Here is a 26,704-nt window from a genome sequence, read left to right on the forward strand (position 1 = left end):
TAAACAGCTCTGAACATTCTTACTGCCTTCAGCCCCCTGTGTCAGTGCTGTCATGTCCGGGATGTCAAGACGATTTCCACAAAGTCGTTCAGGCAGTCACAACTTTCATGCTCAGAAGCAGCCCTTTATGCCTCAGTAGCAGCTAATCGCTACAGCGAGATGAAGACCGAACACTTAACACTGAAAGCTTTTACAGCCAGGATTCACTTGTCAGATTTGAGAGGTGTAAGGTGCGAGTTTGCATTCTCAGATATCAGTGTGTGCGCGCGTGTGACAGACAGCTTGAATGTCGGTGTGAAAACATCAGCTTCCCCACCTTTCTGCCTCTATTCAGCTCGCATTTCTCTCCGGTTCAGAGGGTTTCTGATAGAGCCAACTTAACAGAAATGCCTGAATGGCGAATGCGGCTGATGAGAAAATCCCCTTTTCTTTATTCCTAAATCCACTTCTTGTGGAGATGCCGTTTACTGTAGTAATCGTGCCTCAAGCACCACTTCTTCACAGTCTGTTGTGGAGCACTCTTCCTAAGTGGGAGGTGAAAATGAACATTGCCGTGGCACCAGTTATCATACCTTTGATTTTTATCCCTGAGTGTTAATAAATTTCGTGTCAACTTTAATGAGCACATAATCCACTGATAATACAGACTAATTTAGTGTGTATTTTGAGTGTGTAATGAAGCCCAGACAGAAATTTATACACTGTTGTGCAGCTGGCAGCTTTATGAAGGCAGTGTGGTTGATAATACTTAAATCGATTAGTAGATCTAAGTGGTGTCCAGAAAGGTCCTAAAACCTTTTTACAACTTGAAAAATCTTAGTTGTTTTATAATTGTGCCTGTTATTGTGCAATTGTTCTTACTATATTTGGCACACATGTAATTTACAAAGTATGAGATTGTACTTGTTTGCTCTGTTGCGTGATGTCATTTTGCTTATCTCCACATGGACCACACACCGTGTGGAGTGAGTGTGATGAAAGACAATGGGTGATTGATGCACACAGAGCATCCACACATCTGTTGTGCTCTTCGGGGGGAGTTTTGAGGGATGCCCAGCCCATTTGAGAGGTGCTGGAGTGTGGGAAGATGCAGTTGGGACTCTCAAAACACAGCTTTTCCCAACATTACATCATCTCCTGGTCTTTTTCTTCAACCACATCAAACGGTTCTCATGCTAGGCCTACTTAGCTGGGAAGGGCAGAAGTCTACTGGGCTTTTGGCAGGCCTGAAACATGGTCTTCTAGTATTCATGTTTTCTGGCACCTGTAAACCCTAAAACTGACCCAAAATGGAAGTCGTTGTTATATTTCAGACACTGCAGTTATTTAAAACCAGTGGGCTGTTTGCTGTTTGCTGGACAGAAGTGCTGCTCCAGATGTTTAAACAGGAATATACAGGCATAAAGGCCTTTTGATTTAAATGTAAAAAATTGTACAGAAACAATGCGATTACTTCACAGCATGGATGTTAGAATTAAACATTGTGGCTGTAAAAATCGATCACAAAATTCTTCTCAAGTCAATTTTATTTATATAGCACCAAATCACAACAACAGTTGCCTCAAGGGTCTTTGTATTATAAGGTAATTGTGGTAAACCACAACAATCAAACGACAGTGGGAAGGAAAAACTCCCTTTTAACAGGAAAAACCCTCTGGTAGAACCAAACTCAGGGAGGGGCTGCCATCTGGCACGACTGGTTGGTGGTGAGGGGAGGGGGAAAGGACAAAGCAGCAGGTCTTCACTGTGTTTGAACCACTCTGTTGGATGGTTTAACAGGATCCGAAATCTGAGCCCCTTTAAAGCCCCTGTGCTTTAAAGAAGAGGCTTATATTGTTTGGTTTGAAGGAATCCAAAAGCCACATTTATTACAGATCAGTTCAGGCTGACAACAGGTACAGTGATATTGTGTCTTTGGGGCCAATACATCTATGTTTTAGTGAATAAAAGTGTGATTATTGATTCTATACATATATATCTGTATGTATATATGCAAAAACATACTGTACAGTGTGTTAGATACGTTGAAAAGAAAAGGGATAGTTTTAGCATCTGACTCTAAAGACTCTACTTGACGCTACAAAACCGTGGCCAGCTGTTATAAATAGTCTGCTTGATAGAAACAGTGGAGTGAAATCTGCTGTGCTGGACGCACAATCTGGTGACATCATTTCTAAATTATGCTCTATAAGAAAAGATTTGGTATCAGTGCACATCGGCTAACACGCACAGTCTTTACCATGCAGTCCTGGGAGAACTAAGTACACCCTATGTCACGTAGTTTGTAGCACCAGCAATAGCTTCAATAACTTCACATTTGACTTTATCAGTGTCTCACGTCATTGTTGAGGAATTTTGGCGCACTCTTTACAACATTGCTTCGGTTTTGCAAGCATTTGTTTATCCACAGCTCTCTTAAGGTCTCAACACAGCATTTCAGTCAGGTTGAGATCTGAACTTTAACTGGGCCGCTGCAACACCTCGATTCTTTTGTGTTTTAGTCTGTTGTAGATTTTCTCCTGTGTTTGGGATGTGAAAGGTTGACTTGCGCAGACTCCTTGCAATCAAAACCTGAAACACACTCAAGCTCTGCGCCACCCTTTTTTTTTTTTTTGTAGATGCAAAGAGGTCGTTGCCCTGTTTGTATTTGTGTGACTGAGCAATTAGCTTCCTCTGAATTGATAGTTTTGACAAGCTAAGTGTGTTGGCTCAGCTAGCAGTATCTCAGGATCGGGGTGCATGAGAGGGGCCCTCTTGTTTACAGTATTTCCAGAGTATTTTTATTTCTTTAATAAATAATTTAGTGTCTCTGTGTCGATACAATATTGCCTCCCAAAATATCACTGTGTTCTTTTTAGAGAGAAAAGGTTTTCTCCTTCCAAACAACTTATGCTTGTTTCTAATCGTACTGTTGTGAAATTCAACATTTAACATGCTAAAATCTGAATGCTCCAGAAAACATCAAAATTTCTGCTTTTATAGAGGTGACCAAACTCACTGAAGATCAGTTAATAAAATGCATGTGACTAGCAGCACCTGGCAGCTACTTATCCTGTTAATCAGTATGAAAACAGTAATTGTGTGCTTAGTTTTTGCAGCACTGCACAGACTCCTGATAAAACTCCTTTTTCACAAGACTTACATGCTGATATTGAGATATCTGTGATAGGTCAGTACTGATCCATTATATCTGTTTCCTGGTCAGTGATTGTGGCTCTAGTGTTACGACTGGGCAACACAGCTTACACACTAGCTTGTTCCAAGCACACTGAACCAGTGGTTTACCTCTCTTGTGTCCATTCATCCTCCCATTTTCCATCAAGTTTATCCCAGAGTGTGAAGTACTACTGTTCTGTCAGCACTACTGTCATCTCCAAATTCTGTACAAGGTGTCCTTTGGCAGCTGGGCCTTGACACATTGTTATATGCCAAGAGATAACTAGCCACCATCAGGCGGGCGGAGAGGAGGTGGTGGAGTGAGTCAGGAGAGTGTCAGTCAGGGAACTGTGGTTTGGAAACTGTTCAAAACATTCTGAACTTTGTTTTGCTGTGTTTACATTTGCTGATTTGTGTATTTTTCTCTCATAACCCTCTTTTGTTTTACTTTCATGGTTAGGTTCAGTGGGTGTGGTAAAGTCGCCTTTTAGATCATTTTTTGTTTCAGTTTTGGTCACTAAAGACTATTTGCTTACAGTTAGGATTGCCTGTGGTTTGAAATAGAACATTGGACCTGAAAATGATGTTTACTTAGAGTTGTGTAAATGTCATGCATCACTCCTTTGCAATCATCCATAAGTGGAAATTTTGAAATATTATTTCAATTTGCGTTTGCTAAGGATTAGACTTAGCGTTGAAAAGGTAAACCTCTTAATAACATTTTGCCTTTTACAATCCGGTGAGTTAAACATGATCTAAGTGTGATGTAAGGGGTTCTTTACAAACATCCGTTAGCAACAAGCTGGAAATGACAGGCCAAAGGTCACCTTGTGTTTAATTTGGAGACGCCAGCAGCTTTGATAAAATGGCATTTTTGATGCACTGACAGTGACAAAGGGCTGGTTTATAACCACCATTTAACTCTACCACTCTGAGTAGCTCTTTATCATGAGTCATGTCCAGGCTCATGAAATGATTGAATTCAACTAAGAATAAATCCAGAAAATGAGCCTTTTTCACTTGAAGCATCATCATAACAGCATCGTAATATTGGATTGCCTTTAGTTACAACACAGATTTTGATCTGGCAAAAACAGGCCTCTGTTTTTCCAGTGCGTTTCAGCCGGTAGCTGGACGGTGATAGAGATGTTGTGATGTGATGAATGCTAAATCGAGTCAGATGAAGTGATGAGTCACAGAGGAGTGTGTCAGCGCTGAGGCTAACTGAAGGCTGCATCTGTATCTGGCCAAGCTGTGTACCGAAAGGGTGGGGGTGGGGAGGTAGTGCGAAGTGCAGGGTGCGAGTGGTGATGGATGAGGACTGAGCAAGAGAAGGACGAGGCATGAAATAGAATGAGGATGAAGGACAGAGAAGTCCTGGCCGGGCCACGGAGGGGGAAGAAGAGTGCGAGACAGAGATGGAGAGACTGAGAGTCAAGAAAGAATGAGGGTCAGAGGAAGAGAGTAACCTACTCTCAAAACTGCTGATGTTTGCACTGCTTGCTCTCTGCTACACGATGGATTCTCACTTAAATTTGCATTTACTTACACTGTATCAGGTGAATGTATCAGCGATGTGTTCTTTGCAAAGGCAAAGCCTTTACCTTTAAAACTTTTGACTTTTTAAAATCTCCCCAATTAGATTATTAATTGTCATCTGCTTTAATTGAGTATTAAAGCAGATGACACTTTGAAAAGGTGAAGGCAACGTTTATGCATTCAGATACAGATTTGTTTGCATTGTTGAACCTCCAGTGGATTTAAAACCATTCTTTTTTTTATAGCCTGTTATTTGTTGCACAGATTCCACCAGAGGACATCCTGCACATCAAGCCTATTTATTTACATCACAGTCATCAGACTAAGAAACATGTTTAACTTATCAACCTGCCCCAAATTGAAATATTTTTGTCTGCCTCAGGCTTTCCGACACTAAGCAGGTGAACTGCAGAGCTGGGATTCAAAATAAAGAGTCTGATATCGTGCTGGGATGGAAAAGCTCAGCGGGGCGTGTGATTCACCATTTTTTTCCCCGCATCTTACCTCAAGAAATAAAGTGCAATCATATTCTTTACAGCGTCACGGTAATATGAATGTAAATATTTAATAGGTTTCATACTTGAGTGGAAACCTTTCTTCTGTGCTTTATCAACCGCAGTTCTAATGACCTTCCAAATAACCATCTATCCCGGACGTCCCGCTGTGGATCTACGAATCACTGCTGAATTGTGGGTGAAATGTAGCTTTCCTTCCGGCTGTGAGCTGTCATGATCTGTTTGAGAAACGCGAGATTGTATTCATGCGTGCACGCATGCTTACATGCTGTACTCTCTCTCCTACACACACGCGTGCCCCCCCCCCCCCCCCCCCCCCCCCACACACACACACACACACACACACACACACACATACAGTGTGGAAACACAGACAGGCGGACTCATCAGTCTCTGAGCCTCACACAGGGTGGTCGTTTAAAGGAAGGAGTGTCCTCTCTGTCTCTTACGGTTCCTCTCTTACTTTAGCTCTCAACAATTAGTTTATCTGTCACATCCCGTCCCTCCTCAGTTTTAATCCACTGCTCTCACTCTTCTGGGCTACTTTAGCGCGTCCTGACCTTATTTAAGGTTGCGTTTGTTTCTTCGGCCGACCAGTCGGGGAGAGGGATCGGATATTAGCAGGCTAGCCAGATGGCTGGGACTGGAGCAGACCCACTGGCCAAACTGGTAGCTGTGGTAGCAGACAGCAGCTCTGTGGGGAGCAGTTTCAGCACCACTGCTACTCCTGGCCCAAAAATGCTAATTAGCCATCTTTTGACAGGTGTATGGACAGTCCTGGGTTTTGTGTTACAGCCTTAGAGTTGACTTAGAGTCATTTTGTCCCAGGTGTATTTTTCCTAGGACTCTTTTCTTGCAGACTCTTAGCTGACAGGAGCTTGAGCTGGAGTGGGATGAAGATGATTTGAGTAGAAAAGTCAAACAGAAGACAAGGAGGATTGACAGCAGGGGAGGAAGCTGGTGGGGGTGAGAGGCAGCATGTGTGAAGAGTCTGATAGGAATGGACTGGAGCATTTCTGTCCTTGGAGTGGAGTCAAACCCCCCCCTACGACTTCCCTCTTCCGTTAGATCAGTTACCGAGCCGCTACATGATGCGTATCAATAACACCGGGTTGCCGTACTTCTCTCAAAGTGTTTGCCGTACCTTGCCCGAGGACATCCTGTTAGCCACCTGTTAATAAAGGATCTCGAATCATAAAAGTGCGCTTTACATAACCCTCGTCTCAGAGGAAGCAGAGAGCACAGCTGTTTGACTCAGCCGCACTCGAAAAACATCGCCTGCATGCAAATGAAGTCATCTTGCTGATGCATTAGAGCACTGCCTGCTATCTGAGTGGTCAGGGTGAAGGAAGACAACTAATCAGGGCAACAACAGCGCTACTTTCCTGTATCTGAGCTCTCTGTATTTCAACCCGTAAGTCAGGTGTTGAGATGAAAAAGAGGCCCGCCTGTGCTACATGGCTAATTTAAAGGATTATCACCTGTTCTACCAAGACACATTAATCCTAATCCGACTTTAACCCCTTTCATCTCAAGTCAGAGTGATTAAGGAGTAGACTGGCCTAATCTCTTCACAGCAGTGATCACGAGCTACGTGCGCTCGATGGGACAGGAAGCGTCACGCTAAAGCATCTACTGTACTCAACACCCCAACTGTGTTTCTACCGATTGCCACTCTGCATAAGTAAGGACTTTTTACTGAGTCCACTGTATTATTTTTAAATCTCCTCGCTTCAAAAGAGTTCATTCTCAACTGATGTGCTCTCTCAGGATTAGATTAGTGAGGGCAGGAAGAGCTGTCATTGGCATAATAGGCCTTAAGTATGAAGGTATTATGGTATAATTATTGAGTAAAAAATACTTTGTTAAAGCAAATCACAGTCTCTTGTCTGGCTTTCATGAATTTGCCTTTAACAACTTTGAGTAACCAAACCGAGGATTTTATGAGTACTCAAATATTTGCACAGTTAGTTTCAATTAATTGTAGTCTGCTCAAGAGATCATCAGTCATAAATTGTAGCTTTAATGCTTTAATGTGCATGGTATGATTACCAGACTGTGGTATGACTTTGTGTGTGTGTGCATGTGTAGGAGTGTGACGGTAACACATGGATACATTCGATATGAGAGAGAAAGGAAAAAGAGACTGGGAAATTTTAGATGGATTTGGTGTGGTAGTGATGGTGGGAAGAAAGGTAATTGAAAAAGAGAGGCATACTTTTGGTTTTGGGGCTTTTCTAAATGAGGGAGTAGAGATGGGTGGGTCCGGCCACAGCATGGTTTCGTGTGTTTTTATGTGTGTGTATATCTGTATTCGTGGAAGCAGATAGACACAAACACATTCGAATGCATTGTCCTGTTCCATCTCTAAGTTTAGTGTATAGACTGAGGGGGACCACACAGGATCTCGGTCTCATGCGTTGGAGTGTGTGGCAACACTGTTATTATTGATCCTGCCACAGACGTCAAACCCCAGTGCTTATTTAACTGCCGGTCTGATTGAAACAATATGCTGGAGCCCGTTTCATCCGTGTCCAAGACCACTGAATTATTAAACACATCTCCAAAGCAAAGGTCTCTCTCTTTGCATAAAGTCGGAACAGAAATGCACTGCCGAGGGACTCCGGGGGATAAACAAGCCCTTCTTCATTAGTGTGATTGGAAGACGGGAAAGGAAGATGAGAAAATTAGTGGATGGGACTTAAGGAGAATAAAAAGATTATAATCGTGTGTCTTTATCACACATTAAGACTGTGAGGAATCACTGATTAAACTCTAGAATGTTTCAAAAAGAAAAAGAGCTTTTAATTGTATAATCACATGCTGTGTAGACTGCAGATAAGAGTGTTTATGTTTCCTTTGTGGAAATAACATGGGCTTTTGGGTACATCAGGACATGGTTAAAACACCCCAGAGGCCTCTGTTAAATTATTTATGAATAGATGCATGGATGTTCTACATTGGAGAGATGTTTTATGGCTTCAACTCACAAGTTGCAAATTAACTGCAATACGCACACTGGCTGACACATTTGACTCGTGATTATAACTCAAGCCACAGATTTCTTTCTCTTTTTCTTTCACCGTTTTATTGTTTAGCACTGATACTTGTTTTTACTTCTTACTCATTGGCGGGTTTATCAAGACATGTCACAGTTTCAAGCACATGAGCCAAAAATGGAATGAGATTTGTGGACCTGAACTTTCAAAGAAATGCAAAGTGTTGCTAAACTTATGGTAGAAGAAATGGGTTTTGCCATCATGTTAGCGGTAAAACCTAAATGACATTATTAGCTGATGTCTCGATGCACGCTCAATCATCCAGGTAAGTAAATCCCAAAAGGTTGATTCTGTTCATCTGGACGTAGCGATTTCAGTGGGAGAAACGTTTCGTCACTCACCCAAAGTGACTTCTTCAATCTCAGCTGATTGCAGGTTTCCCCAACCTCACAGCCCATTTTTCATTCAGTGGTATAACTTCAGTTATTGTGCAAATGTACTGTTTATAGGGCTGGGGAAACCTGCAATCAGCTGAGACTGAAGAAGTCACTTTGGATGACTGAAATCGCTACGTCCAGATGAACAAAATCAACCTTTTGGGATTATTGGCTGATATTAGCTATAGCGGGTAAAATAAGTACTGAACATCTAACCAATTTCTAAATATATTTCTAAAGGTGCTATTGACATGAAATTCTCACCAGATGTCGATAACAACCCATCCAATTCAAACATGCAAAGAAAATAAAACTATAGAAACACAACAATCAGGTGATCGGAGCACAGTGTGAACAAGTAATCTAATGTCAATTAACACATCTTCTCTTTATGTTTTATGTGCAGCTTGTGTATCAGAATATTGGATTTTTGCATCACCAATGATTGGTATCTGTATCAGTGTTATAAATAATGTATCAGTTAGAAAAAAAAACATGTTGTTTGATAAATGGGATCATAATCTGAACATATAACCTGCTTGGTTAGCACACATAATGATAAAAACTGTAGAGTGTTAATGTGCCGGGGTTAGTTAAATAAAGATAACAGTGTCTCTTTGTTGTGTTTTATTTTGCTCTGTGTCTTTGTCACTGGCTCTTACACTGTAGACACTGAACTGGAACAAGTGATGTTCTTATATGTTTTTGTAGGAAGACAGTTATATGTGTCTCTGTGATACATATATGCTCTCTTCTTATACTGGAAAATATCTTTAAGTCTAAGAAGGTGTAGCACATTCCCACTCAGACAAACTGGTAATTGGATTTGCTATAATGATGCAGCTGCCAACACAAGGATTCAGCCTAGTTTTCTCGCACTGGTGAGCAAATATTTTGCCCTGTTCTTCACTGTAGTCTGACTTCATGTAAATTGGTTCTTCTACAAAGACTCAGTTGTGTTGGTCGGGATGTGACACGAAGACCCAGCAAACAAATAAGATTTGTGACGGTTTTCAGGGCCTGTGACATCAGCCTTAGCTTGGGGGCACATTGGGTGGTCAATGCATGTGACCTTCTCATAGCGGGGGCTCAATAACCCCCATCCATCCCTATTAGAGGACACTTATCAGGGACAGCAGCCAGAGTGACACACTCCCAGCTGGGCTTCCCTGGAGAAAATACTGTGAAGCGCAGGGATAAATCCCCACAGTGCACTGAGGTGTGTTTCTGTGTATGCGTGCATGTATATATATCTGTACGTGTGTGTGGTTGTGTGTATGAGTTGCTCTCTGCAGATAGGACCCTGTGACTCTGAGATATGCACAGGCTCATTAATTAGAAGCTCTCATTATCCCCCCTCAGGCTCCAGACACTTAATCAACACCAAGCTCAAACTAAGACACATGCATGCACGCGCTCACACACACACACACACACGAACAGCCATCTCACAGAGTCCACAGCAGGCTCCATTCTGACACAACATCATCTAAGAATACAGCTGTGTAAAAGAGGTGAATGAGTAAATGCTGATGAGGGTTATTTGTTTTCAGTGATGTACGGCACAGCAGAGTGGTGGGTGTCATTGCTGTTTAACACTTTTATTGTTCTAATGTTGTTAAGCATTTCAAAACAGATTCATCCGTCTGCCATGTCGCGCAGTGGAAGCAATCCGTCAAATAGCGTAAATTATATTCTTATGTTTTAAATTTCGATGCTGGAACAAATGAGCTTTCAAGACTTTTTGCTTTATGAATCTCGAATGCCTGCGAGGTTTACCAAATGTCTGTTCTGCCGTCTTCCAACATGAAGCGCTTACACTTTATAGCTACCGAACAGCGCGGTGACTGCCATGTTTGTACTGTTACGTTAACCTGTAAATATATCTGTACAGAGGACGTTAGACATTACATATCCTTGTGTTTGCGTGTGTTAGTGTGTGTGCTTTACTGGTTTAAATCCTCAGCCCCTAAAATTAAAAGGATGCTGTTTTTTTCAGAGAGGGGGCGGACGGTGCTCAGCGACACTCTGATGTTGGACTTCAGAGTGAGTGCTGGGATAAATTACACTCAGACATTTGGAAGAGCTTTTGGATCGCTATTCTTCAGTCGTGTGTTAAATACCTTTTCAGTTCTCCTTCTATTCAGTCGCAAAGTGCGACAGACAGGTTGCCAGCTCTAATAATACTTTTGGGTGGAGCCTCAGAGACTGTGTTTAAGCAGTTCAGATTTATGATGGGATGATTCCTCCTCCACCCAGTTATGAAGTTGTGGAAGAGCGTTCTTCCAGTTATGAAGTATAAGGCATCTAGCAAATAAGACGGGGAATGCTGTGAGCTCAGCTCAGTAAAATGACTTATATGTACAGTTAATAGTCAAATTTCACTTTTAAGAAATAGTTTTAAATGCACCTGTGCAAGATGAGGTCAGTTTGGGACATAAAGCGTCTGAACAAGGCTGCCTGGGTGTTGATTGCACCCGATCGGGCTATGTCAGATCTGAACCAAGCGTTTGACCAAATAAAATGTGTGGCTTGTGGAAAGGTTTAGCAGCTATGAGGCATTTCACTAGAAACATTTTATGATTAAGTGATGCAATGACATCCCTGAAGTGGCGCCTCTCTAAACATTTTGCCTTCGCAATCCTCAGTGACGACATTGGCCCACAGTGTTGTATCACAGCAGTGCAAACGTATGTAGTAGTAGAGCGACAGACGTTTGCGCCTTACTTGAATCCGTTTTATTGTAATGCAGTTGTCCAACGCCAGCAGACGAGCCTAACTCACCAACCCTCTGAACAAAACATACAGCGGAGACATTTTTGAGGGCGTTATTGGCAAGAACAAGAAAAGGAAGCGCAAACTTTTAAACAGCTCCAAGTTGTGGAAAATGAAAGAGGGGGGAGAGTTGGGGGGCGGGGGTTGGTTGTTTCCCTCTGAAGGCTGGAGTCTGATTTCCTGTGCGGCTGTGATTGGGAAAGCAGAGGCACGCACAGGGAGCCTGCTTCTGTATGGAGATGCCAGATGACAGGCTGTTGCTGAACAGCGCGCTGAGCTGGCCTTTGATTGGTCATCAAAAACGCCTTTTATGAAACAATCTCCTGTGTAAACCTGCTTTAGAAAGTGGGGCTTTAATGTGTGAGCGTCCGTGTGTGGATGAAAGAGAGCACAAGTGTAAATAGTATCTTATTCGTGTGGTGTGCTGCACAGACCCAACAGGAGGCATTTGTGGCCATGGGAATACAAGCTAGGGAAAAATATAGACACTGTATAATACAGGCACACATAACTCCCACCTCTCTTGACTACAAATGTGTGCTTTGATCACAGTGCCAGCTGCGGATGCGGATGCAGTGACAGTGTTTGTGTTCATCCGAGTGTTTCACGGACTCATTTTGCGCAGCAGGAGTTTGTCCATCGGGCCATATGTCAGCTTCGCCCCTCCTCCGGCTGCCTTTTGTTATCTTGGTGACCCCTAGGTGCACTGCGGACCCAGCTGACCCTGAAGACACACTAGTTTATTGACAAACTCACAGCTCCATAGAGTCAATTACCTAAACCAATTTAAATCACAAGCCTACTGGTTAAACTGGTTTCACCTGCACTTCAATATTGACCATTTCTTTAATCCAGCTTTCCCCTTATTTGAGCTCATTTCTGAAAAATAGAGAGAGGGGCTTTTATTGGTACTCTCTTAGTGCTCAATCGTGTATCTGGTGATGAGTAGTCTATGTTTTTGCTGCAGGAGCTGGGTTCAGCATCATTAGATATGTTTTTCTGATGACAGCGGTGGTGCACTGATTGAAAAATTCTGGGTATTTCTGATGTTTATTTTTAGGGTTTTTTTGTTGTTCCTCTTTTATTATCAGGCAACAAAAGCAATATTCATTATAAATGAATACCTGAACTGTTGTGAAGGTTTTGAGCCCCTCATGACACTATTGTTGAAAGAGCACTTTTAATCATAGAATTTTATAAAACTGAATCACAGATTAGAAGATTAGAAAAAGGCCAGTGGCAGAACGAGACACTGATAATTCAACTCATCGTCTGCTGATAGTCATTCTTCTTCAGTGTGTCTCTGACGGTGATTCCAGTGTGTTGTTTGTTATCGTTTCCTCTGTTCTTAATTTAAAAGAAGCAGGTCTTTTTAAACCGTGCTCACCAATAATATTTCGCAATGTCAGATCCCTGATGTGCGGTAACATATTGCACAGTTTATTGCATCTGACAGTTCCGCTCAGCAGGAAGAAACACGCAAAGTGTATAGAAACAGGGCTGTAGCTGTCTCCAGTGTCCAAGGCTCTCTGTCCTTTGTAAACTGTACCCTTTATGTGTGAATTCAGTCTCTTCTTGACATGAAAATATTCAAAATAATCAAGGACAGTAGCTTCTATTGAGAATGATCAAGGCAACAAGCTCATGCAGCAGCACTGTGTAGTGTTATTTGAATTTTTTGAGCTTATTCACACCCGTTTATACTGTGATGACCTGCTAACAGATTCACTTCTTTGTGAGGTTGGACACTTAAATTTTTTAGCAGCCTAAGGTCAACAGTCGTCCCTCTTTATGTGGGAGTGCACAGCATTACCAGTCCAATTATCCCACATATTTAAACAATATCCAACATTTTGAATGTCTGTTGTTTACAAAAGTGAACGCAGCGTCACAGAAAATGTGAAAGAGAAAGCGATGGATGCATCGCTGCTGCGAGCAAAGATGATTACCAGACAGATGAGCAGCTGAAAAAACAGTCCACAGTAAAGGGAATACACCGATGTGCAAAGGCTATCGCAAAAGACTACAAAAACAAACTTTAGTTTCCATTTATGTTTCTAAGAATTTGTAAAATTGTATTCATATAAAAAGTAGTGGCTGATGCCAAACATTTAACCTGCAGAGTTTGTTTTTGATGTCAGATACACCCACCTCTTGGCTTTGGTAAAGTATCCCAGATTCATTTATTTTGTAGGGACGTGGTCACGCCATAGGAGATTTTTGAAAAAAAATAATCACATATTCTTTAGATTCATACTGAACTGAACAGCTTTAATCATCTTCTGTGTAACTATTGTTTGTTGGAATGTGAGGGCTATACCAACAACTTAAACTGACAGAAGGACATTTCCTGCAAATCACAAAACCCTGTCCTGTGTTTAAAGCATGTTGGGCTGCCACAGCAATTGGCACGTGGTTAGAGAGACTGCTCGAGGATTTAGGATCTAGGGATGTGTCCTTGAGCGACGCACCAATCCACAGCCCGCCTCCTGTCTGGGTGGCAGCACCATCTAAGTGCGTAAATGTAAAGCGTACTTTTTGGCAAGTCTTTGGACGGCGGCGCTATGACCCTGCTACCTTACGACCGCTCAGCTCCACTGCTACAAGTCTCTAAACTGTGAGGCTGGAGGAGCGCAGGGAAGGAAGTCATCAGAAAGCTGTAGTCCGGTTTTTCTTTTCTTTTTTTCTTTTTTGCTGTTGCGTGAACCAGGATATCCTTCCAGCTGCAGAAATTCCAGGGATTTTTTTTTTGGTGCTTGAACCCCCCTTCTCATAAAAGTAATCTTTGCCTGTCGCGCCGTCTCCACCGACCTCTGTGTGACTATTTCTCTACGAATACTTCCAAAAGTGTGTTTCGGCCGCTGGAAAACGGGATTTGACCACTTGTGATGAGTGTTTTTGCATTTTGGTAGTCATTTCGCTTCCCTGTGGTCTGCTCCGCATCGACTAGGACAGATTGGACACAGTTTATTCGCACCGCGCTGGACTAAATTTTGTAACCTAATTATAGGGAAGACTTCTCCTTCTTCTTCTTCTTCTTTTAAAGAAAAAACTTTAAGAATAAATCTTCCTGAAACAAGATCCCGATTGGTCCCGGTGGCGCTGATCTTGCGTGCCGAGTGAAGAGGGACCGGGTTCATTACGGACTCCTACTTTGGATTTACGCACAGGAACCTTTCACGCAAACAGTGTCAGTTGACACAATGTGTCTCTGATTTATCCTCCGAGCTTCAGTTGTGGATTTAACCGTTGTGTGATTTCTGTTGACTGTGCTGTCTACCCCGAAATTGCCGCAAAGCTGAGACTCGCACACCATCATGCATAGCTCCTTGGAGAAAATCTGCTGCAAAATCGAGGGAAGTCGAGAGGCAGCATGACTTGCGCTCTGGATTTCTTTGAATCTACATTCCTTTCTCATATAATATCTTAATGCTGTTCCATTTTGGTTTACAAATATGATGAAATGGCAGCCCCGGAAGAAGGTGAGTGTTTCTGAGATATTTTGATGATAACGTTTCTCTAGTAGATCACAAGTTGGGCAGAGGGGCTCGGCCACAGACTGCCGCTCTGCCTGTTCGCTTACTACAATGATCGGCTACACCTATAGTAGTAATCACATTAACGTTGTGCACTAAACTATATTAAACTGTAGCCAAAGCAGAGTTTATAAGGACGAGCAAGTTTCTGTTCCGTTACACTTTGATCTTTATGGATATTTTCTGCCACAGAAAATCCGTTTTAATGATTCCGAGTACAGTAATCACATGTTAATTATAACATGTAATTTAATTTCACATTACTAGTGCACATGCCAGGGAATAAAATGTGTCATGCACTGACGAAGAACATGTTAACCCATATACTGCTGTCGTGTATGCCCTGTACCTCTTTACAACATCCGACAGCCCTGCGTTCCTGATCTGGACTAATCAAGACATCAGTGATTAATGCGTTGGGCAGTGAACCTCTGGAGTTGTGGGAATATAAATCGCCCAATCAAGTGTCAAAATGAAAAATAATCTCGTCAGGTTTAAAAGTGGGTGGAAAAAGAAAGGAAACATTCTGCTAAAAGTTTCAGAATAAACCGGCACCACTTCTTTAATGCCTCTTTTAGCATTTTATTTTCTCTTTAGGATTACTAAAACATGTGTCCAGGTTTCTTGTTTCCATGATCAGATATACGTTTACTCTCAAGGTTGTATTGTTATTGCTTTCTATCACTGCTCAGTTTTCATAGCCGTGGGGTATTACAGCATGGAAAATATCTGAAAATCATCTGGGGTCTGTAAAGAAAAAAATAAAAAAAAGGGGGAAAAAAATAGTAGCACAAAAATGCCTAAGATTAGGATTTTTACCAGCAGGGGGCACTTGTCTGACAAGAAACAGTTTTTCCCTTTACAGAAGCAGCTTTACTCTGGTCTAGATTCAAAGGAGAGAGAAAAAAAATGAAAGGATGAGTAAGTCCTTTCCTTCATTTGTCAGCTGTTTTGGATCATTCAGAAGACTTTGTTCGACAGCAGCATAAACACTTGCAGGATTTTTCCTCCTGGCCCAGATCTTTTTCCCCCTGTTCAGCTGCAACTTGATGATGATCTGTCTTTGTGGCTATTCAGGGCACTGGTAAATTAACAGTGTAACCACTACCACTAGCACTGGTTGTAGGTCTTCAGTGCTGTTTCCTAAATTAGATCTCTGTGTTGTTTGTTCTCCATCAAGTGTCATTAATGTGGCTAATCTCTTCCTGAAAGATGAGATGAAAGCAAATTATAAAACCCAAGCTCCTTAATGTTGAATTATCAACACAGAAAATAAATTGCGAGCACGTCCTAATGATTTCTACAGCTGTGCAGTGTGTCTGCCAGAATCATCCGTTAGGTTTCCCCCCCCTTTGAGGACTAAAAGCCTTTCCACGCTGCAGGAACTGATTCCTGCCCCCAGCCCTTCAGTCATGTGTACTCAACTTGAAAACACCATAAAGATACACTGTCTGTCATATGTGTAGATTATTTTTCGTGGATTTCAGTGAGGTGAGTTGCACCAGAGCGCTCATTTTGGGGATTCATTTCAAAGAGCAAAATGGTTACTCAGTTTCGCCTGATGTTGATTAATTAACCTGTTGGTTGTATAGGATGCAAGATGCATATGGATGAGCACAAGCACTTAGAGCAGAAAACGCAGACCCAAAGAGCAGTGTTCAATATTTTGAATTGCCATGCAAATAGCGTGTGTGTTTTTGTGTGTCTGACATTGTCTGTTCACCCTGAACTCTGGTAGGCTGCCAAAGATGTCCTCCAACCTAGGTAGTGCAAAAAAAAACAAAAAAAACATGCAGTTTACTGGAATAGAAAGCAGCCATTGTGCTCCATATTGTGGAGAAAGCAATTTCTTTTGAATCCAATGCTCACTTGAGAAAGTGCACACAAACTAATTTCACAAACAGTCCTCAGGTCCCCTCTCTTGTGTTTATCAGCTTCTCTTTCTGTCTCTTTGCTACACTTGTAGAGCATGAGCAATCAATGTAAGTGTGGGAGAGTCATATTGATTCAGGTTGAGTGTCCCATCCACCTCCTCCTAATAGTAATGAGTCAAAATTCTTAATCTGCAATGTTGAGCAGAGAGAGGAAATGTTGCCGTCAGACCGGCTTGTCTGTTGTGGAAAGAAAGGAGCGTGAAAATGCTTTCATTCAGGGGGATTGTGAGATTAACTTTTGATTTGACAGACTTGGTTTGAACAACTGAGCTGATTAAGAAAGTCCATGTTATACAAGCTTAAAACGTGGACGGGAAGACATATGACTAAAGGCTGCTTTGGACTTTTATTTCCAATACTGGTTCAGTAAAGGTGTATGTATTGATAATCATTATTTTCCACAGAGATGGCTTATTTTTTGTTGGTCTTTGAAGAACTACTTGTGTTTTGTGTTTGCAAGGGTAAAAAAATGCTGTGTGGATTTTTGTGGCTTTGCAGCAGTAGCTGTACAGGGTGGGTTTCATACAGGGAAGTAAGCATTAAGGAATGTCGTCTGTGCCTGTCCTGTAGGGAAAGGTAACTCAGGAAGTCAGCTAAGAGATGGCAATGTGCCTGCACTGGCACTTTTAAGGCACCAAGTCACACCCAGACAACGAAGAGCCTGTGGGAGTGTTGCTTTTAAGACAGTGGATATCAAAAAAAGCTGTTTTTCGGTGTCTCCATATGTTTGTGCACACAACTCCAAAGAGCTTTGGACATTAATTATGGACTTGGCAGGAAAACTAAGTTCTTTTCCTTACCCATGATTTTCTTTTGCTGAAAAACACTGCACTCTCCTTTCTTTGCTGCCAAATGTGTTTTCAAGTCACGGTCACTCCGTGTTTTCTTGGGCAGAATGGCTCACAACCTGTTGGTGGTCTTAAAAAGCCAGCCCCTGCATTTAAAGTTCACATAATACCTTGTGGCAGTGTGACCAAGTCCAAAGGAAGTTACTGGTTGTTTTTGTGGAGGTGCCAGATGTTTCTGTGGGTACTACACAGTTGACATAAGGCCTTCTCACCTGAGATGGTCAGGATGCTCATATTTCTGTGGCAAGACTCATTTCAAATCTGACTTTTACCATCAGCAGGCGTACTCGTACATCTCTGGCCATGTTCATTGACTTTTTACCTCCAGGATTTTCTCATGCTGCTTTTCCTCTTTGATTTGGTATTATTTATGAGCTCACTTGTGGAGGGGAAAGGTGTCACGGTCTGGCAGGCAGACCGTGGGGATATGGGGAATGAGGACCCAAAACGCAGACTCTGCGATGCAAACAGTGCTCTTTATTTACAGTGAAAAGCTGTAAACACAATAACACATCCCCGTGTGCTCCCGACTTCCACTCCGTGTCTTCTCCCAGTGTTTGTGCTCGTGTGTCCGCTCCCTCGTGCCAGTGCACTCTGTGTCTGCTGCCCTCTCATCCAGCAATCCTTCCTGGGAAAATAGAGGCAGTAGTTAGTACCCTCAGTTCACTTGGTAAGCTCACACTCACAAACAGACCAACTGGAGAACTGACGGGAAGTCTCACGAAATGATCCCGCGTCGGTGGGAGCTCCAAGACTCTCTTAAGTAGCTCCCCCGACGAGGCCTGATCAGGAGCAGGTGTGTGGCCAGTCCACCAGCAGGGCCACACCCACCCGGCCTGAAGGCGCCCGCAGACCGGCGCTCACAGAAACACATACACACATTCGCAAACAGGAAGAAGAGAGACAGCAACACCAAATATACATATAATATAGCCAGTCCATAGCTGCTCAGGGATCCTGGGTTGCTCAGACCCAGAACCCTGACAAAAGGGCTATCTCCTCCTCCCAGTTCTCCATCAGTCCGTGTGACGTCTCGTGGCTGGCAGCAGCACAGCAGCTTTGGAATACATTAAAAGCAGGAAACACCCATAAAAATGTGAAAACACCGTTGGAAGACGGATATCTGAGCGAAGAAAGCCAGCGTAGCTGTCACTGGAGGGAGGACTCACTTGGGAGGACGCGGGAGTGCTGGACAAAGATTGAAATACATCAGGGAACAAATGAATGGGGATCTAGATTGTAGGCTCTGTAGGAAATAAGCAGAGCGCTGGGTGGATATTGCAGAGAAGAAATGGGATTGCTGTAGCGCTTGATGTCATTTTTAGGTGGTTGGGATTTGAAGGAGAGAAAATGGGGACAGGCTAAGAATAAGAGGGTGTAAGAGATGGTGATTTGGAGATGTGGAGTTGAGGAGTGAGAGGCCCTAGAGTGATGCAGCAGGTATAATTAATGATAGGGAGTGATAGCACCTGCTGTTCCTGATGTTGCGCTGTATTTAAGGCCCAGCACACCAAGCGGAACTGGATGTGGCTACGTGGCCAGCCTGCTGCCCCGTCCCCCCCTGGGGAGCGGAAAGATAGGATGGGGTCGGGGTATTGGGTCAAGTTAGGAGGGCTGCAGCGTGGGGAACAACGACTCAGCAATGCCGGTGACATTTATGTGCCGCACTTGCTCCGTTAATCCCATTCCTCTGCCTCCCGCTGGGAGGACTGGACAGAGATGGAGGGCAGAAAGAAAAGCTTCCTGGAATGCTAGGCATCCTCTTTCTCGTACTGTGACGCAGTGGTCTGCAGGCATTTGCTGGTAAGGCACTCCTGGGACTGTGCTGTCAAAATACAACAGGAGAGACAATGGTGACTGGGCCATCCTGCTCTCATTAATCCTCATTCCTGGGACCTGCACATTCCACTGTGAGTGTTGAGATGGATTTTTGGATAGCAAGTGGTAAATACAAGAATTGATTTATGTGTAGAACAGTCCATTTGTAATGTTTTCCTCCGAGCCTCAGAGCACTCATTTCTGATTTGCTACACCATTCCTTCTCCCTCCAGTGATTCTGTTTGAGCAAATGGACCCATGTTTGAGTTTATTGAGGTCATTGTTCCAGAGGTGTGGTCAGCTGCTCTTGGGGCTCAGAAGGTGCCTGTCTCTGGGTGCCTCCGCGGGGAATAAGGCGGCCCTAACTTGATGGACCACATCAATTGGAACACATTTTCTTTTTCTGTGAGGTGGAACAGTCATGTGTAGGACTTAAGCTCTTTTCTTTTCAGTCTTTTCATCAGTTAAGCTTCTGTATTATGTGCTCGGCCGTGCATGTTGATGAGAGCCAGCACTTTAGACATAATCTGGGTGAAACATGTTTTGAATAAGGGCTGTCAATGGCACTGGAGCCACATCGCTTCAGCATATGGCCTTAAAGCATGAATACTTTTCTCTGTTTCACAACATTTATCAGAGCGCAGCTGCCAAAACCGCAGTCTCTGCATTCCTTTATAACTCCACACTGGACGCTTTCCAGTGGGTCCTGTCTCCAGGCCCTGCAGCTGTCTCCAACCAATGCAGTCTGTGTGTTGTGACACACAATCGCGTCTAGTGTGTTCCAAAGGGGGCCTGTGATCCAGCCTGGATGGAGACGTGTGAAGAGCACCACTAATACCACCCTGTCTCATACTGATGCCCTTAACTCTCGCTAATTCCATCTCTTCTATTGTCAGAGATGGAATTCATAAGCCCTTCTTTGAAGGCTCAATTTTCCAGGAGTGTGTCCGTGGCTTAGCTGTTGCCCTTAAGCCTGGACTTGCCGTTCCATCCCATGGATTGACAGCCTCCTGAGTGGTCAGCGTCTTGTCCTTTCAGAGATTATTGATGATTATTGAGTGTGAAAAAAAGAGCATAACTTAATTAACCCCCGCATCTTCGTGATCACTGCCCACTTGGACAGATGGCACATAGTGTAAGAGAGAAGCAAACGAGATTAGCCTGAGCCCCTCTCGCCTCTTAAGTCAGAAATAGGTGCTGTGCACTGTTTTTGTAGTCAGACTGTGTAGCAGACACACACACACAACAGCCTCAGCAGAGTGTTTCTCCAGGGGTCACAGAAACAACCAAACCCAGAGCAGATTGTTTTAGTTCCCCTCACCATCAATCTGGCCTAGCTGGCCCTGCCTCTCCTTGCTTTTCTTGCCACATAGGATATGGCGAGGGTAGCAAAGAAAGGCTTTTATTGCTGGCTGTAAAATCCCACCGAAAGGAACGAGAAATGGCACCGAGCACGACCCATTGAGCCTTTTCTGTCTCCGCTTCCCAAGGCTCGCTTTAGTTGCTACTCCCTCTTGTAAGTTTGGATATATTTATATGAGGCTTATACTGGGATATTTATGGCAGCCATATGTTTGGAGCTGCTAAGATATGTGGGCCGAGAGCACTGCCATATCCTCAGCGGGCTTGTCTCCTAAGGGAGATTCATGATTCCAGTTTCTTTAACAAGGCAGACAGACAGGTGGTGACTGACAGGCCCGATGAGATGGAGTCAGTAATGAGGACTACAGAACAAACCCCCATGCTTCTTCTTCTCAAATGATCTCATACCTCATAGATTTTATATATTTAAGTTGGGTTTCTGCTGCAGTCTAATAGAGATGCAGCCGCTTACAGCACAAGGCAGCGTTCGCGTGTCCCATCGTCTCACCTTGGCCTCTCTCTGTCCACACCTGTGATCCAGAAACAAAAAAAGTGTATGATACTTTTTTCTGCGTAATAAAAAAATGTAGCTTACATTTCAGTTACCTTAGCACTTCCAGCTGTAATATATCACCGCTTAAAAATGATACATCTGTAAATGAATATGTGCGCGTCAACTCGTGTATCCCGATGCGTTTGCGACTCTTTTTTTTTTTGGTATTTGTCTTGATGTCTCTTGGAAAAATGTCATCTTGACAAGTGAGCGATATCCTCGTGTCAGATAGGACATGATTGATGCAAACCGTGCGATATTATAATCCATCAGATAGCGAATCGTTTTGCCTTCTCCGTTTCCTCCCGCGCCCTGTTATTCCCCTCCTCCACTTCTCTCCGCTGATCTATATTCCTGCGGCTGAGGTCAGAGGCCACAATAGAGCGCCATTGTTCAGCAGTCTGGAGAGTGCTCCAGTTACCGCTGTGAAATCTCAAGCATCAGCAGCTTCTTAGCTGTTTAAATATATTGTACAAGGCTGAGCGCTGCTACAGGGGGCTGACTAGACACAATGTCTGCAGTGTGACGTTACATTATTTTAAGCAGTGTTTTTTAATTTATAGCTGAGTGAAGTGTGTTTTCTGCCTTTCCTTGCCACCTGTTTGGGTGTCCTCCATGATGAAATGATGCAGAACGGGAACACGTATAGTAGCGCTGCTCTGTGTTCTGCAATAAAAATACCAAAAATGGTATGCACACTCATTCCAGCTGCTTCACTGAGTGCTTCAGAAAACATACATGATCAGTCACCGGAACAAAAGAATGTAACTTGGCACACGACAGTTGGCGTAATGGTTCATGTGTGAAATTACCCTCCCAATTTACATATCGGGAGAGGCCCTCCCTCCCACTCACTCTGTGTCTTCCTATGAAAAATCGCCAGTTACACAAAGTAGACGGCAGTCCTCTTCAGGAATGAGGCTAAAATACTGTCTTTACCAGCACAGAAAAGTTGTAGCTGTATGGAGCTCAGCTAGTAAGTTGCTGAGTCAAAATGTTGAGCGGTGTAATGAATGTGCGTGCTGTTTTCGATTTTACAGACGCTGAATACTTCTCGCTTGTTGCCGCTGGGCTGTGCACGTTTTACAACCGTGTGTGCCCTGGGGACATCGTTGTAACATAGCTATGCTGGCTGGCATTTGGACATGTGAAATTATCCATGCCTGAGTCTTGTCAGTGAATATGACTGCATGTGTCCATCAGGCTCTGACCAGCAGCAGCAGCAGCAGCAGGCCTCACCAGGCTGCCTGCTCTAAGCAGATCTGTGGAAGGATACAGCAGAACCTGCACACAAACTTCCTACCGTGAAGCGTTTTCTTCCACACAACTGAGACATTGCATTATTTATAGCACCGCAGCTAGTTCAACAGCGCCAAACTCATAATAATTCATATTACGTTCTCAACTGCAATACAGCTTAACTATACTTGGTTTGAGCTGAGCTGTTGACATTTACACCGACAGATCTATTTCCCCAAGCTTTCTGCCACTCCATCCTCTCCTTCCTCCATGTCTGCATCGTGCTGCTACTCCTATAGCTAACAGAGTCGGGCCTCAGGCAGAGCAGGTGCAGGCTGCTGTGATGGTGGCTCTTCTGATGCACACACACACACACACACACATTCATGGCACACTCGGGGGAGATTGGTTGGCTGTGTACCACTCTCAGCGAAATGGCAGAGCAGGGTTGTTTGTTGGAGTAGAGAAAATGCTCTGTGCTGGATTTATTTTGCAGTCTAAGTAGAGAGTGAGCAGGTGTTTAGAAATTAAAGCAGCCCTCCATGTGTCAACGCGGTCTCGGTCCCAGAGGAACAATTTAGATTTGGTCAAATCCTGTTCGCTGCAAATCTGTTGACAGTGTCGGGTGTTTTTCAGCCAGTTGGTGTTGCGAAGCACGCCTTTTAGCACTGTGGTAAAAATCTAATTTAATAAGTTGGATTGTCCCTGTTGCTGATTAAATTACAGCTTTCACGGCCTTAATCAGCACAGAAGGACCGAATCTCATGGTGTGTAGATGTCTTTGGGCGAAACGTGGCTCGGTTAATCAAGGAAGCACATTTTCAAAAACAGTAAATATGGATTTATAGCTGTTTTCTGAAGAATGCGCTGCATATCTCGGTATTGAAGCGCGACATGTCTAATCTCCTACACGTCTTGTTTCGGTGGTGTCCTCTCTGTTTTTTTGTTTAGTTTTGTTCATGCTGTGCTTTGTTCTGGAAGAAAAACTGACTTGACATTTAAAATGTATTTCTAATCAAAGTGAGAGACAAATGTAATGGCTGCGCGAATGAGCTGTCAGTCTGCCGACTCTCTACGTGACAGCTTTGATAAAATACTTCAGTTCTTTATTTCTAACACACAAGTCATAATTGGAAAGTTAAACAATAGTAAAACTGCAAGACTTCTGTGCGGCATTTAAGGTGCCGCTTTTCCTCACCTCGCATCGCACCCGACACGTGTTTTCGCGTGAATGGAGTTTGTCAGTCCTCGGAGCACTGTGTGGCAAACCGACAGATGGACTGGCAGGTTGACAGATAATGGAGATGTGAATGTGGCGGGCAAACACTCCTTCTGAGGCACCTCTTTGACTGTTATCACAGCCACTTGTCCTCGTTCCCATAAAGAGAGGCTCATTTAATTTTCCGCCCTCGTTTCCTGCAATGACAGAAACTGTCGCCCCGGCGCAGGAAACGCTCACGTCGGAGAACTTGCACACAACAACACGAGGCAGGGAGATCTCTTTATACTTTTTATAGGACTGTGCACATTCTGTAACTGCTTCTTTCTTTTTTTTTTCCTCATTAGCTCTTGATGCACATGCTTAGTTATCACAATCAGGCTGCATCTTTAAGTGCTTTCCTGTTTGGGAAATTAGTGTCAAATGATGATCTTGTTTGAGTGCCTCTCTCTTCTTGGCATGTGTGATGGTGAGTCCTCGGGGGATTTGTGAAAAGATTCAGATTGGAGGGTTGTTGGGGTGGGGGGATATAAAACCTGATTAGAATATGGTTTGAGTTAATTAACCAAGGATTTTTATTCCTGATTCCGTCTATCTATGTGTAATCTAATTACAGATGGTGGTTTTCCAGTTTCTATCAAATGAAAATGTAACTGGTCCCAAAGGGAGGGTGTGTGTTGTGTGTGTGTGTGTGTGTGGGGGGGGGGACTCCTCCCATTCATCTAGCCACACACCCTCCCATCTCCTCCTGGGCTCATCGTCTCAAAGCGGTATTTGAGGAGTTAACAGATGTGATGTCACAGCAATCAGAAAGCTTTGTCTGTGGATTGTGCTCTGCTTAGCTCTGCCCCCAAACTGCCATCACGTCTGTCAAACGTGCCGTGGGTGTGTCGGCGCTCGGTGAATTCGAAATGCATTTTGTACTACATAGCTTCTACATGTGGCTTCAGACAACTAACACTCGTGTGCGTTGTCCTGTTGTCTGTAAGCAACAACACATGTGACCAGCTCAACACGGATGGCGTCACGCTCTTTGTTTTTAAAGGAGAAGCGTCGTGATTAGGCGCTGTGGCGTTGCTCTATAGGAAAATGTTGGACTTTAAAAGCGTTTCGGCTGCAGCGTGGACTTCAAACGTAATTACGAACAGATGGCGGAGGACCTCGTCCCTCTTTCCGCTGCCTTTGTTCTGCCGACTCCTCTCCAGCTTCTTTGCATCTTACTTGTCAAACTTTTTGAGCGTAGCGAACTTCTCCGCGCTGACGTGCTCTTTTGTTTCTGCTTGTTGAATATCTGAGCAGCTCTTGTCATGGTAGCTGATTGGAAAGATCAAGAGCCGCTCCTCAGCTCCAGTCTCTTTTTGTATAAGAGAAGTTAAAGGCCAAAAATGCAATTCAAGCACTTCTGTCTTCCCTCAGAGATGACACTCATATTAGCGCCAACATCTTGCTTTCCTGTCTCGCAACTTCTTCTTTTTTCCCTGCCTTTTTTCTCTCTGTCTAAATCCAAACCCCCTCATCTACCTCTGCATATCCTCTGTACTCCATCTTTATGTCTCTGTCTCTTAGGAAGAAACAGCCCTCAGCTGTAAATTGGCCCATTTCTCACATTTCATTACTGAAAGTTGAGGCAGGTAGAAGAAAGTGAAGGGGGGTGGGTGGGTTTGGGAGAACCTGCTAGCCCAGCACATTGGTAAAAGTGTGAATTCATTAGTCTCCCCGGGTTCTGGAAACAAGAGAATCTGAGATTTTCTTTCCTTACTGTGTTTCGTTTCATTGTAGAGTCATCAGCTTTTGTACACAAGCATCTTATACACTGGCTGCAGTATAAACCAGAAGCAGGCGCTTTAACGCCAAACTTTCCCCCCCCCCCTTTCCTCAGTGGACTGGGCTCACTGGCTTCCTAAGTGAAGAAAAATATCAGGACATTTCCATTATTCTGCAAATGTATAAGTCCGTAAGAGCATAAAATTAGATATCTGTGGAGCATAAAATTAATTCTGGGACCTCTACAAAAGGTCAAAGGATATTTTCAAACTAAACCCACGATTAGCTCCTTGTTTGACATACAGCGTTAATGCTTGGTAAGAAGTTAGCCAGTGTGGAATTGCTATGTCCAGTCACACATTAATCCAGCTTTGAAGTCTTTTAAGTCTTTTGTGACCTACTAAGGCTCGCAAATGAATTTCTCATATTGTTCTGATGCACGTTTCAATAATGCATTTGAAACGTTATTGAAATGATTGGTTTGGAGGGTTTTTTTTGGATGTCGGCTCTCCAGTCCACCTACTTTCCATGGCGGTAGATTAGGGGAAGGAGAGCGTAGCAGCCAATTACAGTTATATCTTTGTCCTGCCCCGCTGTCTGTCTGCAGCCCTCTCCTCAGTCAAAAGAGCACCCTCTTTTACTCAAGCAGCCCAATTTGTCAAGATCACTCATTCAGATTGGTGTCATTCTGTGTGTGTGTCTCTGTGTGTGTGTGTGTGTGTGGGGGGGGGGGGGGCTGGTGCCTGCCTTTTAGAGAGGGATGATTACGGCAAAAGCAGATGAAAGGACAAAATGCAGATGATCCTTAATCTCCTTTAGAGGAGTCGTACCTCCTCTAGCTCTTCTTCACCCCTTTATCTCGTGATTCTATTTCCCTTTCTTTCAAGGTCTTCCTCGTGTCCCGTTGACCCCCGCCCATTTTTTCCCTCTTGATTCCTTTCTTTCTTGATCTCCTCTCTTCACTTCATTATCTCCTCTTTTTCCGAGTCTGTTTCCCAGTGTACAGTTCT

At 43.5% G+C, this 26,704-nt stretch overlaps 1 protein-coding gene across 3 annotated transcripts in view; it reads left to right on the top strand.

Annotated features, from left to right (window-relative positions):
* The window catches only part of LOC102780940 (tetratricopeptide repeat protein 28-like), a 181,911-nt gene that overhangs the window by 42,001 nt on the left and 113,206 nt on the right, over positions 1-26,704 (top strand). The window contains exon 1 of one of the 3 annotated variants that reach the window (XM_006805911.3): positions 14,036-14,903. The exons of the other annotated variants lie outside the window; for them this stretch is intronic. Coding sequence (XP_006805974.2) covers positions 14,877-14,903 — 27 coding nt within the window. The 5' untranslated portion in view covers positions 14,036-14,876. Of the gene's footprint in view, positions 1-14,035; positions 14,904-26,704 lie in introns of those variants that run through there. 3 annotated transcript variants of the gene reach the window in all.

This window comes from Neolamprologus brichardi, chromosome 12, assembly GCF_056152115.1.
Source record: "Neolamprologus brichardi isolate AB-2024 chromosome 12, ASM5615211v1, whole genome shotgun sequence".
In the NCBI taxonomy this organism is placed as follows: Eukaryota; Metazoa; Chordata; class Actinopteri; order Cichliformes; family Cichlidae; genus Neolamprologus; species Neolamprologus brichardi.